We start from the raw sequence: 18,581 nt of genomic DNA, 5'->3' as shown, positions 1-18,581 counted from the left end.
TGCGTTGGAGCCGAAACTTTGTGATTCTGCCATTCATTGTGTTGTTACATCACGTTTGACATACGCACTATACGCGTAGCATTATATACATTACACAACTGCTCTGTTGAGAATTTTACAGATATTCAATGAGTCTAGCAAAGTTTTGACATTGTACACTAACGTAACATGTTTAGCATATAGGAACTGATTGGTGTCGTACTATAATAAATGCTGTTTCAATCAACCGATCCCACTGACTATTGCGTCACCGAAATAGGCACTTAACTGAATATGTCATGTACTACGAAGAGTTTTTAAACGTCACTGTCACAAGATGAAGGAGCATACGAAAAATTTAGTAGAAATAGTCGAGTCGGCCTTTATAGGAGCGCGACGCGATTTTATCAATATCAAATGTATGTCTCACTTGTATCGTTACAATAATCTCTAATACAGTAATGTTGCATGGCGTCGAGCAGCGTTCTGTCGCTTTATTAGGACGCTGATGACTGAGATGACGAGACATCGTAGCGCATAAAATGTTTGTTAAATAAATGTTTTTTTTTTTAATATATAGCCAGTAGACTTATGAACAATAAATGGAGCAATCACAAAAACGAACAATGTTTTTGTGATTGCTCCATTTATATTTCTTTGACTGGAACTGCCGTATGGTGCCTACTTTAGCTTGTTAACGTCTACATTGTGTAGATATTTTTAACAATTTTTATACGTTTTGTAAACACAAATAGGTCAACGCTAGAAAAATTCCAATATCATAATAGTCAAACAGTAAGAAAATATCATCTTCCATTTTAGTTTTAATAAATAAATAAAAAGTATTAAATGTAAGTTCACGATTTGAATATGTTAGATGTGACTTGTTTGGTTTATAGATATCAAAGCTGTTGGTGAAAGTTGTTCAAGAAATTTTCACGGGATTTGTCAAGCCAAAATCGGACAAACCATATCGCGATAATATATTTATAGCCGGGATCTGAATTTAGTTTGAATATAAATTACCTACATGTTTAATGCGAATTTATTTTTCTTCATTTCGCTATGACTTCTTTAAATGATATTAGATAATAAACACATTTACCGGTGAATCTTAAACTGTTATTAATTTAAAAACTCTTTGTAGTAATACTTTCGACGATTCAAATGACAAAACAATTAGTATGGAAATAACAGTGTTAAATATTCAGTTCTCTGAAATTGTTATTATTACTTTCAGTAGTTCGCAAAGGCGAACATTGTATATTTTTTTGTAAATTAAATATGTATAAGGTATTATAATTTAAAGAGTTTCGAAATGAAATCGTTGTTTGTTATTTAGCAAAGATGTTTATTTTGTTTTGTTTATATTGTGATAAAAGGCGCGCTCCCTCGGCGTCGAGTTTTCTATCATAATCAGAATTAAAATTTCTAGATAATTATAAACGTGAAACGTATATCACATTTTTTTTCACAAAAAAAAAAATATTACAAACTATTAAAGAAAAGGTCATCTTTAATTAAATTTAACAAAATTAGATGTTCCTTGGCCGTGCTTACTACGAATAGGTATGTACGTTTTCTTATAAACTATATCACAATTGAGGTAATTGGTTGAGAAGCTGTCAAAAAGACTGGATAATGTCAGTTTTATTGTGTCAAAGTGTGGCTGTGTTTTAACTCTTATTTTCACCCATTGTCCAGGTTCTTAACCATGTGTCATTATCAATTTGGTTGCAACAGAGAAGGTAACGCCTGGGTTCGCGGCGTCGCAGACCTGACACGCGGGATGAGAGGGACAGGATATAGGAAACTCGACGCCTCCACGGCCCGTGGTCCTTTCAGTCTCGTTTCAAACTGTCTATTGGAGGCGCATGACCCCCGATTGTATCTTGATCGTTGCATTTGTTTAAGAATGCATATATTTCCTTTGGTGTAATTAAATATGTATAGTCGGTAGATGTTACAGTAGTTGTATGTAACCCTTTAGAGCTATAGATTTACTTACGATTCACTAACATTGTCCTAGTTGCATATTGAAAAATAACAAAAAGTATTTTCTTATTCTATGAAAGTAAAAAAGAAAACCTCTTGTAATGACATGATAAATAACATTATTTACGCCTTTGTATATACACAGCATAGTTACGTGTTGGTGAAGATTTGTCAGCAAGAGAAAATTTGTCGACTATGCTCACCAGTATGGGATTATGACAGCGTAGTCGACAAGATAATTAGATTGCCTACAAAATTAGTTAAACAATGTCTAAAGTCATAGTTATCCGCCCAGACTGAAAGTGTACTAATAATTAAAAAATGAAAATGTTTGTAGCAATACGACTAAATTTATTTTATAAATAAAATAATATCCACTTATTAACATATATGAGGTCAGACCGGTGTCTATGATTTGTTTTGTACGCCATTTTGATATTTGTGCAGGAAAACCATAAATAGACACGTCATATCTTATCTATCTTGGCGCGAATTTTAAATGTTCGAAAGTTCGAACAGATTCCATAAACAAATAAAATGCAATGTTAGTGAATTTAAAGTAATAATGTTATCGAGAAGCTAAGTTCGTGATGTGATTTTTAAGAAGTCAGTACAAGTAATTTGAATTTTTCAAAGGAAACCATGTAACCCTTGCTTAGTCGTTGGGATCTATTTTATATAACTAATGTGTGATTTCGCGGGTTTGCCCGCGGCTAGATGTAATTGTAGTTTCATCATGAATGGACGGGCTGGAGCCTAGTTAGAGTGCATTTTCCTACGCGTTACTTTATTTGTTGCTTAAATAGTTTTGTTTTACTACTTGATCGATTATTCTTTTACGAAATAAAAATGTTTTTGTGGTAATATCATTTTTTATTTGTAGTATACTTCTGTGTCAGTACTAACCTCTTCAATGGTCAAAAATTAATTTATTTCTTCCTGAAAGATATTTAGCCCGCTTCTAGTTCAATTCTTACAATATTTACTAAATTTCCGAGAGACACATATGAACAAAAATCTAAATAGGTCTCGATCAACACGTGTGATTCATTAGGTGACTCATTCTCCCCACTGTTGTGATACATGCCCATATTTTCTAAACTCGCCTATGTACCTACTCGAATATGCCTAGAAATTTTCAATTTCCCCTACACTTTTATTAAATATTCGAATTTCAATTTTCATAAATAAATTATGAAGTACCTAAATCTCTTTCACTTACCTATTTATTCAAACCAGACACATAAATAAAATTTCGCGGGTGTAGAAGGGCCGCACGCCCTTCTTAGCAAAAAATACCGACAAGAACTGATTGCAATTGCATGAAAGCACTTTATAATCACGAAGGGTTTTAACGAACTGGTGTTAATGGAATAGGGATGGTCGACATCCACGTTTCAAGCTATGCAATGGTCTTAATTTTACTAATTCTGAAAAATCTAAAATCATAATGAAATAACTTTGAAGTCTGCTAAAATTACGTAAATTCAAATTCAAAATTCCTTATTCAATTTAGGATGATATACATCACTTATTGACGTCAAAAATTATTTAAACTTAAGTCTACTGCAGACTTCCAGAGCGCAGGTGAAGAAGCGGCGCAACAAACTTCACCGCAGCTTTTTCTCCAAGGACAAATTCAATTAACAAATATAGGTCTTACACATATATTAGAAAAAGGTACTTACTTAAATATGATGAGCAATAATTTGTGACATTGAGAGTGGGAAAAAAGAAGAAACCCATTATTATTTATTTCAACCGGAAATGTACAAAGTATATAGGTACCTAAGTTTAGTTTTAATATGACTGGTTCCATAATGAAATCTTTCAGAAGTCTATACTCTCTCTGTCATATTGTGAGCATTTTCCGGTCGCTTCCTCGGCCTTTCTTTCATACTTTAAGATCGCGACGAATGGAGTCGGTCATATTGATAATCTTCTAAATTGCGAATCTAATATTTTCAGAATCTAATATTATGAGTCTCATATTGCGAATAAAGAGGTTTTGGAACTGAGGATCCACTTTGCACGGTTTTTGGATACCATAGAACAAAAGTACATTTTGTTCTATTAAATAAAATTCACTACATCGCAGTGCTGGCTTGTCACTGAACCCTATCCGTATATTTTAACCCTATTGAAGTTGAAGGGAACCTACCCTAATGAGTCCCAATCCCAACCATTTTAAGAAGGTCCCTGCACAAAACTGTTTTGTTTACACTCATAGACCATCATATCATATCAAATTATTTCGAGAAACAAGGATCTAAGTATTTTCATATTTTAACATTACATTAGATTGTATTGTCATTGATATAAGGTCTATTATTAAAAAAAAAATGTGTAGTTGAATTTATTTTTTATAAGAAGATATTGGATAAGCTTGGTTGAAATAATATGGATAAGTCTTGGTATAGGAACGACAGTTTTGGCAACTTTCCCCCATTTTCACAAGTTTCATAGATTCAAAATTTAAGAGCATCCTTCTAGTCGGTGGAGATATTTCCATCTCTCGCTATCCTGAGTCCTCAGCTGTCGTTTAGACCTCCCTGTACGACGTTATTTGGTCCAAATAAGTCCTTCTTGGCTTTTCTTTTCATCTTTTCGCTTTTATTTTACCTTCTATTATGTTTTAATGAGATTATCATGTCGTACAAGGTGGCCAAACATTTTTCCACGCCTCAGCTGCCTGTATAGAAAGAGCTAGTTCGCACTTCTAGATATATCTTCTATATGCACAGATTTATATCGGTCTGTCTCCGTATCTTTACAATACTATTTATGGCATAATAATGTACAATATAAATCTCAAATACAATACGCTAAAAAGGTACAAAACAAAGGTAACATTAAGCAGTTTCATAACTTTTAACGTAACTAAAAGTAAAGGCACGAAACACAAGTAGGTACCTACGTTAAATGGTCTGTGGTACCTACCTATACTTACTTGTTATTATAATACGGGCTTCCTCGAATTTCTAGAAAAGTTTCGTTTATCTGATCACTTAGGTGAGTGTGGTCATCATTTTTAATATAACGAACCTGCTAATTATCTGATGCGAAGTTGAAAACGAAAAATATTAAACAGGATCCACATTAAGCTGTCCCCTGTACTCTGCAGTGCAATACCTGGTACCATACAGAAGGTAAAAACTTACTTCATATTAAAGTGGGGCGCGTTATTGAGTGGACGTGGGACTCCTATTTTATACAAACTATTTCACAATTGACCACAACTACCCAATTTAAAACAGGTAAAAATTTTTTAATTACTAATTTGTTTTGGCGAAAACTAAGTTTTTTTTTTGGTGTCTTTTTGTGTTTTTCTCCTACTTATATATATTTTATTTTCCTAAAAAAATAATTCATATAATATTTATTTTGTCAAAATGTGTCTTCCATTTAAATTAAAACATAAAATTTGAAATGTTTTAAAATAGTTTTAAGTTCAAGTTACCAAAATATTAAAAAAAAATAGAAATAGATAATGACAGTTAAGCGATACAATTAAATTGATGTAAAAAATGAAGTTTTTAAAAGTACCTATATTGGTGAAATCTCAAGATACATCCAGCTTATTGAATAAAATACAATTTATAGAATTAAATACAATTTAGCTCATGCGAGTATATTAATTTTAATTTATTTAGCTATTTTTTAATTGTCGTAATTTTATTATTTTCGGCTAATAGATTTGTTGACCGAACAGAACCGCATCCCAATAGTTGCGTGTAAATAATATTTAACTACTTTGGAGATGCGATTTTGTCACACAAGGGTTTTTGTGCTATCAGTATTAGGTTGCATTTGCGATTTTTTTTGATTAATTATGAGGAAACAACGGAACACTTCAAGGAAAAAGTCATAACAAACTTTATATTTGTGTATAATTTCATACAAAATTAGTGCATGCGCTCGCCTTATGTTTGTCAACTTTTATAATGTATTTACGTGTTATCTACCTACCAGTTAGATACTGAATCGTGTGCTTGAATGGATTTTTCAAATATGTATCCATTCACTAATAACAGACAGACTTTTGCTAGATTAATTTGCGTGAACATTTTGACGAAGCATATTGAGAATACTTCTGTGGCGTGTGGTTCCGCCCTAGAATAGGACCACTCCATATACACCCGTGGATCAGTTATAAGAGTAACTGAGACATTAACTTTCTAGGTTTTGGTTTCTTCAAAATAATTTAAGTGTACCTATGTAATTCGTTTTCTTTACAATATTTTTGTCAAATAAACAAATACTTGGTTATTTTTGAAAAGCTCACAATTATAGTATTTACTGACGATTTTCATATTGACTATCATATATAATAGTTTATGATTGGAACCCACTGTGCCCCTGTGTTTACAACAAAAAAAAACTTGATTGAAATTGTGTTCATTAAAATCGGTTGTTCCTATCACCCCGTGAGTCACCAAGGGGCGGTCGCGTGTTTAAATGCACTCCTTGGCACCCAGTGTTACCTGACCTGTGACCCTTGGGTTGTCCTCACTAATTAGATTAGCGAACACGCGTGCTTTTGCAATGTGGAGGTCGAAGTATACTGGTCGCTCGATTTATGGTCGTAGATAGGGTTGGTTTGTGTTTATGACTCATGATCTGAATGTCATGATTAAGAAAGTGCATTTGTTTGGTTGCTCACGACCTGACGACTGGCTTTTTTTTTACAAAACTTTGTTTTTTTTTAAGTAATATATTTAAGTATAGTTTAATTACACGAAAATCATATACATATGTAAATTACACAGGTATAATCAACATTATATAACAATAATATTTTACAAGGCCGAGAATGCCAATAAGCCAAGAATAGAATAGCGATATAGCCTAACCCTTATTTTTAATACTTAGATTAATTTTACTTTGCAAATTATTTCCGTCCAAAAATATCCTGGCGATGCTGCCAGCCTTCTTTACTCATTGTGAAGCACGGCTTTTTCTTAAATCAGATTTTATCAATTTTGACGAGTCATTTGGTATCTTATGCATGAAAGAATCAAATTTTCACTGGTCCACTTATCTGTTCTTGTTGTTAACATTTCAGTAAATATCCTATTGTTTTAATATATTGGTCTCGGGTTCGATCCCCGGTCGGGTCATAATGGAAAATTATCTTTTTCTGATTGACCCGGGCCAACCAATATATATCTGTTGTAAAATATGGATCGTTGAGTTAGAACCCATAACACAAGTCTTGAACTTACTTTGGAGCTAGCTCAATTTGTCCTAATGTTTATTTATTTACTATTTACTAAAAAATGCTAATGCCGTCTAAAGTCACAATACTTATTTCGCAATGATTAAACAATTACGCATTGCCTTTGTTACAGAGCACAAGATGTTGGTTATCGTAGTTATATTATTCTCCTTAAAATACATATCCACAATAGACACAGGTACGTAAGGAAATAGTATCTAAACATTTTTTTACACATGATAAGTAGGTATATTTTCTTCATAAATAATAGATACGCATATGTATATATAAGTAGCGTTCCGCATTGGTTTCGCTCGTGTGGACCACCCTCACCACTTTGGTACATATAAAAAATATAAATCAACCTATTCTCAGACATATACATATAAAATTCCATCGAAATGGATCTTACCGTTTCGGTGGAGTGTGGTAAATAAAACTGTGACCCGGTAATTTTTATATTAGATTATAATTATAATTTAAATATTAGAGTTTTGAACTAGTTTTAAGGTTAACTTAAACCGCGTGATTAAAAAAGCACAGTCAGCAGCACATTAAGTTTTACCCTGCATGAACCTCTATGGCGCGGTAAAAACGGCGAGTTTGCATAGAATTTGGGTAGTTATCTGTACAATTTAAACGTAAAGAAATTTGTAAAATTATTTCAACAGAGATGGTAGTGTTGCGAGCTGTGCGCGGGCGAGACGCACGGCTGCCTTGCGGGCAAGGCAGAGTGTTCCTGGACGGGCCGGATTCTTACGTGTTGTGGTTGAAGAACGATCGGGACTTTCTCTACAGGTTTCCTAACGACGATACTGAGAGACGGTGAGATTTCAAACATATTTCTATTCGTGATTGATGGATTACCTCCCAGTATATCTACTTACGTGTCGATGTAGTGTATTATTGTGAACTAAAATTCTTACGTGTATGAAAAAGTCCAAGTTTTCGTTATACTCTGTTATGCACAACTGGTAGTGTCATTACTATTTGTTAATGTTCCCCAAATCATTCCCCATGGGTATTGTTCTATAGCACTCGTGTAGATTTTAGAAATCAAATTGTCATTTTTTAAAAGTAAAATGGTTGACAGCCAAACAAGTATAATGGAATAACAGCCTCAGATCAAGCAACAAGGCGTATGTTAAAAAAATAATAATAATAAAGTTTTTATTGGGTAACAAATTTATATAGATAGTTTCCTGCGCTTTATTCACCAAACTTGTCTTTGGCTAATACTCCCTGAGTAAAGCCATACATTAAAAAAAAAAAACAAATTTATACATTAAATATAAGTAGTTGGGGCGTCCTAAGCAAAAAATGCATGTGACAGGAAGCTCCGCTCTTCTTATCGCTTGGTGAAAGTTACCAAATAACTTATTAAAGTATTGTTGTTGACTTAATTACAGAAAAGAAAAATTTAATTATAATTGTGGAGTAGGTAGCTTAAAAGTTAAGCTAGTTACAAATGAAATACATTACGGAATAAATATTAACTAATAAACGTCTCCAGTTCATCATAGGTTAGATTTGTTAACCACGTTTTTAACATAGATTTGCACTCACAGTAGTTGTTACATATGTATAGTGGTCGATTTATTTTATTATATAAAAGAGAAGCACGAGAGTTATGCTGCACCCGTGCAAATTTTGTATTTGTATGTGGAATGTCAGCGACAACGTGTCTTCTTCTTCTCACTATGATGTCAGGTTTATAGGGTATGGATTTATGCTTACCGAGTATTAGTTGGAGAATGTATAGTTTCCTAATAGATAATAGTTTACAAGTTAAATATCGGTCGGGAAAATATATATTTTTAAATATATAACTTTTAAAAGCATTCTTTGTGCTCGTTCAACTTCCAGGAAACGAGTTTTTAAAGCACCGCCCCACACTGGGATGCAGTAAGTGATGATGGACTGAACTAGTGATATATAAATATATAAATAAATAACTACTGGCATTTCGGAACGACCACTGCTGAGAAGAAATGCCGAAAGAAACTAATTTGAACAGTGTTGGTCCCTATCATGCCAGATCGGCTTACCATTATTGTTTCTTATTTTTTCTAATAATATATAAAAGTACATAATGTACATAGTCAAAAGGTATATCAAAACAGGTTATGATAGGTATAGGTAGAATAGGTAGGTACTACGTATTACCTACTGATTCCATGATCTCATATTGTCAACTTCTAGTTGCATCCATAGACAACACGCGCCGGAGAACAGGGTATGGGATCTTGGTTCCGACATTCGGTACTTATGCCCTTTAAATTAACAAATAGAAAAAAAACCGGGACCGGGCGCAACTTGCTTCAAGTATGAAAGTTAAACAATTTCTTTCAGGTCAATAAATCACGACCAGTTCACGACCTGTGACGGTGCGTCATGCCGCGATGACACGTCGCTGTTACTCAAACGAGTGGGGGAGGAGGACGGCGGCGTCTATAGATGTCGCGTACACTACCAGGCGTCGCCCTCAGTGGACTACGTCATTGACGTCAGATTAGTTGGTACGTTTTTCAACTCCCTTTATTTGGTACTAGCGGCCCGTCCCGGCTTCGCTCGGGTACATAATATATTATACAACCTTCCTCAGGAACCACACAATCTTTTGGTGAAAATCCGTGCCGTCGTTTTTGAGTTTATCGCGACATACAGACAGACGCGGCAGAGGACTTTGTTTTATAATATGTAAGGATTAAATCATAAAATCCCACTTATTTTCGTTTGATCCATTATCATAACGTAATATTTATATATTGTGTATACTCTCGCGGATGTTAATACATAAGTACCACTTGAGAATTAAATATTATTTTGCCTATTTAAAAAAGTTTTTAATGCAAATTTTCCAGATTCTCCCGGGACTCCCAGGATCTACGATGAAAGAGGAGAGGAAATAAAGCGAGCATACTTTGGACCCCTCAGCCTTGGCTCCGATTTCACCCTTGTTTGTGAAGTTGACGATGGTATGTATGCTTGTACCATGGAATTAGTACGTACTGTTCTACGAGGTACTTACTAAATCCATGGCTTGTACCATTAAAATTACGCCATTTTCCTTAATCCGTAATTTTCCACCTAGATGTAGGTAACTATTTGAGATCGGCCTGCACCTTGTTTTAGCCAGCTTGACGGGGCCACAATTAGTGGACCAAATGTTATTGGACCACTAACTGATACTTACCAATCAGCGAATCACCTATTTTGGGCTAGTATTTGCGATATTCCAGGATTTTCTACTTGAACAAACGTAAAAAAACTGTTTTATATTACACGTACAGAGCAACCCGACACGTTAGTATACTGGCGACGGAACAACGAGGTGATCGAGCGCGCTCACTCTGCGCATGCGGGCGTGCTGCGCGCGGAGGTGCGCGTGCTCAATGTCAGCCGCGCCGAACTGGACGCGCACTATGAGTGTCTCGCGCAAAATGCTGACGTCACGGAGCCCTTGAGCGCCAGCGTCGTCGTCAAGATGTACCGTACGTATCGTCAGAATTCTCCAAGTCAAAGCATTAATTTAAGAAAGTAGACCTTTAAATACATTTTTTCATGTAAAATTCGGTCTGACCACGTGGCCCAACTTCCTTAGTTCGATTGATCGGACGACATGAACTTTCACAAGTATAATTTCGCTGTCTCTCTCTCAACTCCGATGTACCCAGTTTCGTTCGGGGCTGTAATGACAAAATAACGTTAAAATTTTGTAGATTTGACTGTGGTTTTACAACCAGCCGCCTCCCTTACGTCAACCCTCTTTGGGGAAAACTATTGTTATCCCTATCAGCTTCCTAGGAAAGGCAGGCCTATATGTCCCTTAGTCGCTGCATACGGCATCCACAGGAAGATATGGAGTGGTCCTATTCTAAGGCGGAACCACACGCCTCAGTATACTTACACATAATTACAGTACCGCCACAAAAGGTTGAAATCCGTCTGAACAACAACTTGGACTTCGAAGCGGGGCAGCCCCGGGTGGTGGACTGCGTGGTGGTGGGCTGCGTGCCTCCCCCGACCATCTCCTGGCATCTCGGAGACACCCTGCTACGGCCCAGCGCTCATAAGGTATTCCTCTACGTATGTACCGAGTCTTAGTTGTATTCCTTCATTGTTGCGAGAAGGGGGAGGTGAAAACAATTACGCACTAGATGCAAGGTCGACAGCAGATCAAGCTACCCAAATTCATAGCAACTTCGTCCCTAGTACCGCGGCATAAAGATCCATCAATTGTAACTTGACATGCAGTCGACTGTAGGTGCGTAAATTCGGAGAATCTGAAGACCGACGCAGGCAGGGTCTGTGTTACAGATATCTTTCATCGATATCCGTTCAAAAGTTTTGCAAGAAAAAAAAAAGAAACAAACACGTATATATATACAATACGTTTATAATTTAATAGAAAGAACAATAGTAGAAACAAACGGACTAATAACCCACTAATAGACATCAGTCACAACTGATGATTCTTGTTCATTTTTGTCAGGAGTTCCATGACGGTAACTACACAGTGTCGTCCCTGACGCTGGCGCCGTCTCTCAGGGACTCCAAGCATTCTCTAGTCTGCCGCGCGCACAACTCTCACTTTGACAACGTTATCTTCGAAGACAAAGTGACCCTTAATGTTGGATGTAAGTACTAATTTCTCTAAATCGTCTTCTTTAGTTCTCTAATAAGATTTTGGGGCCAAACTTTGTAGTCCAAAAAGAATAACTGCCAAGTTAAATACCATTTGTACCATTTAAAATTTCTACCAGTTTTTTTTTCATGTTTGAAGACTGTCGGTCTCCACGGTTGTTGCCACAACAAAGAATGCTTTACAGGCTTTATTATACGAGCAATTGTCTTTCTTAGCTCTGCACTCGACGGGTTAATTGCGTAAATTAGAATAATTACTTACTTAGGTCGTTCGAGGCCTGCAAAAGATTAATAAGGTGAACTGCTCCTCATATAGACCGGCCCATCTGCCTCACGAGACGCGAGGAGACCCTCGGAGTGGTCCAGCGTGAGGCGGAGACTGTGACGTGTGTGGTGGACGCCGCGCCTGAACCGCTGCAGTTCAGCTGGACCTTCGCCGACTCCAGGACTCTGTACACGAGCGTCAAGGTGCGTAACTTAACGTGCGAGAGCGATTCTTGGTAATCTTTCTCGTGTACGCTTGTTTTTTTTGTTGTATTTGATGTTCCGATGAAACACGGGTCGTGCGTAAAATGAAACTGAAGATCCTGTGATTTTACTACTAGCCGCCTGCTGACATCGAATTAGAATTCTTAGGATGATATATTATACATCACTTATTGATGTTAAAAATTTACTTCGTACTGTACTTCTCAAGCGTAACTTCAGGCAGCCTTTTGTCAGCCGTCAACGTCATTCCGTGGGAATAGGAGGACAATGGGGTGATCCTATTCTAGGATCACCCCATTGTCCTTATCGTTGTCCTAGGATGCCTGGGCGTAATATAATTTATTATAATTTTGTTTCCATCATTGGCGACACCTCAAAATTATTATTCATCACCTTACCGGTGCCATACGAAGAAGTGACATTTGTTATAATTGTCCAGAAAGTAGCTGGCCACGAACACCGCTACTCGTCGACTCTGACCTGGCTACCGCGGGCCGGGGACGTGGGCGCGCTGCTCTGCAGGGCTACCAACCCGTTCGGCGAACAGAAGCGCCCCTGCTCCTACACCCTCGCCCCCGGCGGCCCACCCCAGCCTCCGGACTGCGTGGTGCTGAGAGCCTACCCTGACACACTCAGGGTGCAGTGCAAAAAAGGTAAAAAATCATTCGAAGTTATTTATTCAGCTTAAATAATATGTTAGACAAATATTGCCCATTCCAACTGCTGTCTTTATGACGTCAAGGATGTCATGCGTGCCAATGGTGCCGCCAAAGGTCGTGAAAAGTAGGAAAGCGCATACTGTACATTCAATGCCTGACGAAAATACCGGGTTTTTAAACGCTCAGATGAAAGAAACATACATTGCCAACAAGACAAGAAAAAACAGCAATATTTTTTACTTAATTCGTTGATTGTTCTAAAGGATGGGACGGCGGTCGGCACCAGATCATCCACCTGGAGGTCGTGTCCGCTGACGGCGCAGTGGTATACAATGTGTCCGACACAGCCGGACACTTCCAGCTGCCCGATGTCGACGAGGACAGGAACCTGACGGCCGTGGCCTACGCGAGTAACGCCCGGGGACGCAGTGAGCTCAACACCATACATCTGCATACGCTGAAACCTTTGGTTGCTTCAGGTGTTTTTCTTTTTCATTTCAAGTGGTTTATTGCTAGTTAGATTTTGTTAAATACTAAAATCATTTGACAATACTTTTACACTACTTACAGCCATCTAGTGGTAAGTATACAAACTAATAAATTAAATAGTCATTTAACGGATGCTATCGTTCTAATTAATGTCTGTCCTCTAAAAGTCAAACGAAATCATTTATTCAGAAATTAGACTTTCACAGGCATAGATATATTAAAAATCCACAAACTACTGGCATTTCCAAACGACATAGAAACGACCACTGCTGAGAAGAATTGCCAAAAGAAACTCATTTAAACAGTGTTACCTATCGCCAGAATTTGTAAAAAAAATTGGTAAATAATAAATACATCTTTCTTTATTTTACTGCTTTTTCTGTATGTGTTTTGTTCGTGCAATAACGAAACAAACAAACAAACTTCTAGTAGTGACGGAAGACACGCCCCCCCGGCCGTGGACGCGCTGGCTGGAAGCGGCGGCCGGGTCGCTGGCCGTGGCAGCTGCCGTGGCGGCCACAGCTCTCTGCATCCGAGCCCTGAAGGCCAGGAGAGAGAACGTTGAGAACCCCGACCTGGTGCCGAGGTCTGATGGTATGTAACGTATATTTGCGAGTAGTAGATGTATCAGATCGGTTAACATCAGACAGGGAGAAGTGGAGGAGGATGACAGTTGTGGCGACTCCGCATAAAGTGGGACGATGCTTGGTGTGAAAATATGAAAAGACTCCTTGCAGTCGAGCAAAAGAGGTGACAATGTGATAAACATGCATTTGCCCGCGGCTTCGCCCACGTGAATTTCACTGTGAAAGCGTAACAGACATGATTCCCTCATTGTAGTCATGTTTGAACGAGGGTCTTTAACTACATGTCATACAAAATTTCATCAAAATCGGTCCAGTGATTTAGCCATGAAAGCGGAACAGACAGACAGATATATTTTCGCATTATATAATATTAGTTTGCTATGTGTAAATAGCATGGATTTCTTGCAGGTTCGTTCCACCGTGAGCCCGACTTCGCGAGAGAGGAGCGAGTGCTGGGCACCACTAACATTACGGTTAACCAGCTGGCTGCCTGTCAGAATGTATGTATCGTATCCTGTCTTCATCACTCAAACAAATAAAATATCAGTGTAGTCCATGGTGTAACCAGCTGCATAACACTGATATGATCTATCCGGATCATAATTTATCGCATCTACATTCTATACCACGTGTTTACTTAGGTACTTAAGACGTTGTCGGACACAATGAGACACAAACAAACGCAAACCCGCACAATACTTTTGCTTTTTGACATAAGATAAGAGAGAAAGTTATCTATTACATTTTAATAGTAGAATGTAATACATTTTTCATTTGGATAAACTAAGCTATTGTTTTAAGCATTTATCCTAACAAGAGTGCAGGTTTCCTTACGATATTATCCTTCACCGGTATCAAAATGTCGATATAAACTATCACACATGTGTTAGATTGATATACCCATCTATATTATATAAAACTCTTGCGTTACTGAGTGACTGACTGACTTACAGACAACGCATAGCCGAAACTACGTAGAAAGCTGAAATTTGGTGTGTAGGTTCCTAGGACAGTGTAGTGAAGCACTAAGAAGAGATTTCCTGAAATTCCCACGGGAAACGGATTTTTACTCACATACGAAGTTGTGGGCAAAAGCTTAGTAATACATATAAGAGTAATTAATACTCGTCGAACACCACTAAATCGCCGCTTAAAGTTCTAGGTGTGCCTATTAATAGATTATTTTCCTGCTATTAAGTGCCTATTAATTACTAAACCATTATACGGGATAAACAAGTTAGCTGAGCACTGGTGTGTGACCTACGCACGCGCATGCCGATTGTAACTTGCGGGGTAATTACACTACCAAGTGGGTTTTGGGTCCAAATTGCAGAGAAAGCAACTCGATTCTGCGCGTCTGATATACGGTATCGCTTACACACTATGCGAGTAATGAGATGAAAAGAGATAATGTATGATTTTAATCTTTAATTTGCAAGATGGAAGGTTAAAGGAGGAAATATAAGTCATGTTCACCACAATAAAGACATTTGATTTGAGTTCTACTTGTTATTCGGATCAGTCCCAGCATTATATAGTTTTGGGAGTAGTCATATTGATTCTATAGCTTCCATACTGAAAGAGAATGTACAGAGATTTTCCTCTCACGTGATTGTAAAAGTCAATTAAGGGAAACGTTATCAACAGGAGGTTATTCTCATTAGGCGATAGTTTAGCAACAAATCAATCAGAATTTTTAGAATTAGACATTCACATGCACTTTTTCACGTCTAATTTTATATTGTAATTTCTCATAAATTTTCAAACTAGCTAAATAGCTAGTTTGAAAATGTATTCTAAATTATATTCTGATTATTCTAAAACAGAATTCGAAATTATTACATTCAAAACTATACAATTATTATAAAGAGATAAGTGTTTATGAGTTTGTATGTTTGAGGCGGGTAATCTCTGAAACTACCGAACCGATTTCAAAAATTCTTTCACCATTATAAAGGTACATTATGCAAGATAGCTAAAGCTTATATTTTATCTCAAAATTCCCACGAGAGCGAAGCCCCGAGCAACATATATTAAATAATTTCATAAATTAATATTATTCCAGCAATACTCAGCGTCTCCCGTGCCGTCCTGCCGCGTGCTGGTCGGCTGTGCGCACGCGCCGGCCCCGGAGTCCTGCCCTGCCACCCAACACTCCTACTATGTGTAACTTGATAAATCGTCCACCACGCATGCATCTTCAAAATACTATTCGTTGTCAACTAGTGACCACATACTAGTAAATTAATCCAGTAACTCAAAAAGAACGTAAAATTATCTACGAATCGACATTGGAAAAAGTTGTCTCTAACGCTCAATTTGTATAAAATACAAATTGAGCGTTAGAGACAACTTATTCAATTTATCAACAAAATTTTCTAGTCAAACTACTTAGTCATGATTGATTTATACTCTTTTAACTAACTACGAATATATTTTTTTTTCTACATAATTTACTTAAGTACTTATATGAAAAGAAATATGTAATTTTAATAAAAACATGCATTTTTTAATGCGATTGATATAATATTAATGTAAATATGTTTATCAATTGTACTTAGTTGATAAAATTATGTAAGTAGTTTGTGAAATGGAGAATGCAATTACCACTCCATTAATATTGCCGAGAAGGTAGTTGTGTATGTTTCATTCCATTTGTCGACAACGTTCAGCCGTGAGGAATACGATGTAAGGAAAGACGCGTGGCACAGAAGTAAGATATGATTATAAGTCTATGTGAATGTGCCTTTATCTTCATCTTTGTAGACCAAGCGTTATTCTATATTTATAATTTCTCATCCCTGCTTATTCCTAGGGTCTTCCTCAGCCGTCGAGCGTAGGAGCCCAGAGTCCACTTTCCTACTTTTTCATGTCCACTTCGCACGGTCGTCGACATCCCTAATATTCAATGTTTACCATTTTTTTATATTTATAATAATATTTTTTCTTATGATACCAACTTCATAGACCTTAGAGGTATTTTGTATAAGACCCTGTATAATAATTTGATAAATATACTTAACACTAAATTTTTAATAGTAAATTGAACGTATAGTTATATTCTAAGTATATTGTGTAAGATATATTTCAAACAATAGACACATCCCATTTATATTTTCTTCATCGTTTACAAATGTATTTTATGTCTGGACACAATTGTACTTCATAATAGTTAAGATAAATGAGAAACAAAATTCTTATGTAACTATAGATTGTTTAATCCGTTCATTATTAGAAATGTCCATTTTATACTTTACTAATCCTAATTAACGCCTGTGTATACACAGGTAGTTACTTCTTAGGTTTATTTATCTGTATCTTCATGTAATATATTAATATCAATTATAAAACTGAACTGATTCTTTGTTTGAATATGCTAATGTAATTAGATACAAATTGCAATACGTATTTAATAAGCTATATATGTATATTAGTTATAATAACTCAGATATTATGATGATTGATAGGCTATTTAGCACCTCGAACAAAACCGCAGGCCAAAGCCAGGTTAACCATATTAGTAACTTGTATTACGGCACAAACATTGTACATTCAACAGAACATCATACTACTGAAAAACATTGCAAATTGATCCAAAGTATCGCTACATAAAGTTCATTGCTAGGTACATTGTCATTGGGTCGTCGATTTACCACTGGTCGTAAAATTGATCAATTCCTAACCGTTACTCTCAACGTAATTACTTCGACTCAATTGAAAACAAAAGTGAAATTATAGCGTTAAGTTATTTTCGAACTTAAAAGCAACAATATAAGATACAATTTCAAGTTTCATACTATCACGCGTTAGTAATATAGAGCTATACAAAGTGTAGAAAATGTTAAGTCTGATTTTGATGTGGCTGCGTGGTGAAGCGCGACCGAGCCTGTTTGATATCGATTTGTTTGTTCGATGTCTCCCAATAATCGAATCAGGAAGTGAAAATATTGTTAAAATCGTACATACATATTCATATTATAATGACTTTTTATGAATACCTTTGTTAGATCCGGATCTTGTTCATAATAAATATACTATACTTATTCTCAAAACAACCGGGTCTATTTGAAGTTTTCAAAATTCCCGCTGAAGAAGCTTAATATAGGAAATGCTGGCGAAATGCTCAACTTTTTATTATTTCTTACTAGCCGTTCCCCGGGGCTTCCCTGCCTTGGGAATTTCGGGATAATAAATAATACTCTGCGCCCCGGAGCTCCGCTCCCTGGGAATTTCGGGATAAAAAGTACGTAGGTACTTTATGTGTTATTCCAGGTTATATTCTACCCGTTTACCGAATTTCATAAAGATTTTGCTTGCATCCTCACACACTTTCGAGTAACTAAAATATATTTTTATCACAACTATAAATGTTGATGAACTACCAATTACTGACATCTTTCTTTAGCTTATTTATCTATGTATATAAATGTAATTGGCTTAAAATATCGGTTTATTGACGTAAAAAGCTTAGAAAGTAGGGGTTGGGAACAGCTTGAGGCTTTGTCGTCGGAAAGTGGC

General features: G+C 36.5%; 1 protein-coding gene across 4 annotated transcripts; it reads left to right on the top strand.

Moving 5' to 3' along the window:
- The first annotated feature begins 5,154 nt into the window (after nucleotides 1-5,154).
- On the top strand, nucleotides 5,155-16,367 carry LOC128682985 (uncharacterized). 4 transcript variants are annotated; one of them, XM_053768083.1, is made up of 14 exons: nucleotides 5,155-5,231; nucleotides 7,326-7,391; nucleotides 7,864-8,017; nucleotides 9,545-9,711; nucleotides 10,057-10,170; nucleotides 10,486-10,686; nucleotides 11,115-11,269; nucleotides 11,688-11,832; nucleotides 12,156-12,307; nucleotides 12,768-12,981; nucleotides 13,251-13,466; nucleotides 13,909-14,070; nucleotides 14,472-14,563; nucleotides 16,129-16,367. In XM_053768083.1, exons 2-14 carry the CDS (start codon nucleotides 7,334-7,336, stop codon nucleotides 16,231-16,233), a joined length of 1,935 nt encoding a protein of 644 aa, XP_053624058.1. In that variant the 5' UTR covers nucleotides 5,155-5,231; nucleotides 7,326-7,333; the 3' UTR covers nucleotides 16,234-16,367. The 4 variants fall into 4 exon arrangements, with proteins under 4 accessions (XP_053624058.1, XP_053624057.1, XP_053624056.1 ...); XM_053768082.1 differs by having other exon boundaries at nucleotides 13,906-14,070; XM_053768081.1 differs by having other exon boundaries at nucleotides 11,115-11,281.
- Nucleotides 16,368-18,581: the final 2,214 nt, after the last annotated feature.

Source organism: Plodia interpunctella, chromosome Z, assembly GCF_027563975.2.
Source record: "Plodia interpunctella isolate USDA-ARS_2022_Savannah chromosome Z, ilPloInte3.2, whole genome shotgun sequence".
Taxonomy (NCBI): domain Eukaryota; kingdom Metazoa; phylum Arthropoda; class Insecta; order Lepidoptera; family Pyralidae; genus Plodia; species Plodia interpunctella.
This window is presented reverse-complemented; position numbering and strand designations above follow the sequence as displayed.

Excerpts from the sequence above, each read along its gene's own strand:
- LOC128682985 (XM_053768080.1), top strand. The coding sequence starts at position 7,334 with ATGTTGGTTATCGTAGTTATATTATTCTCCTTAAAATACATATCCACA. Across the intron at positions 10,687-11,114 it reads CGTCGTCGTCAAGATGTACC|TACCGCCACAAAAGGTTGAA; the intron begins GTACGTATCGTC and ends ACATAATTACAG. Across the intron at positions 11,833-12,155 it reads AGTGACCCTTAATGTTGGAT|ACCGGCCCATCTGCCTCACG; the intron begins GTAAGTACTAAT and ends CTCCTCATATAG.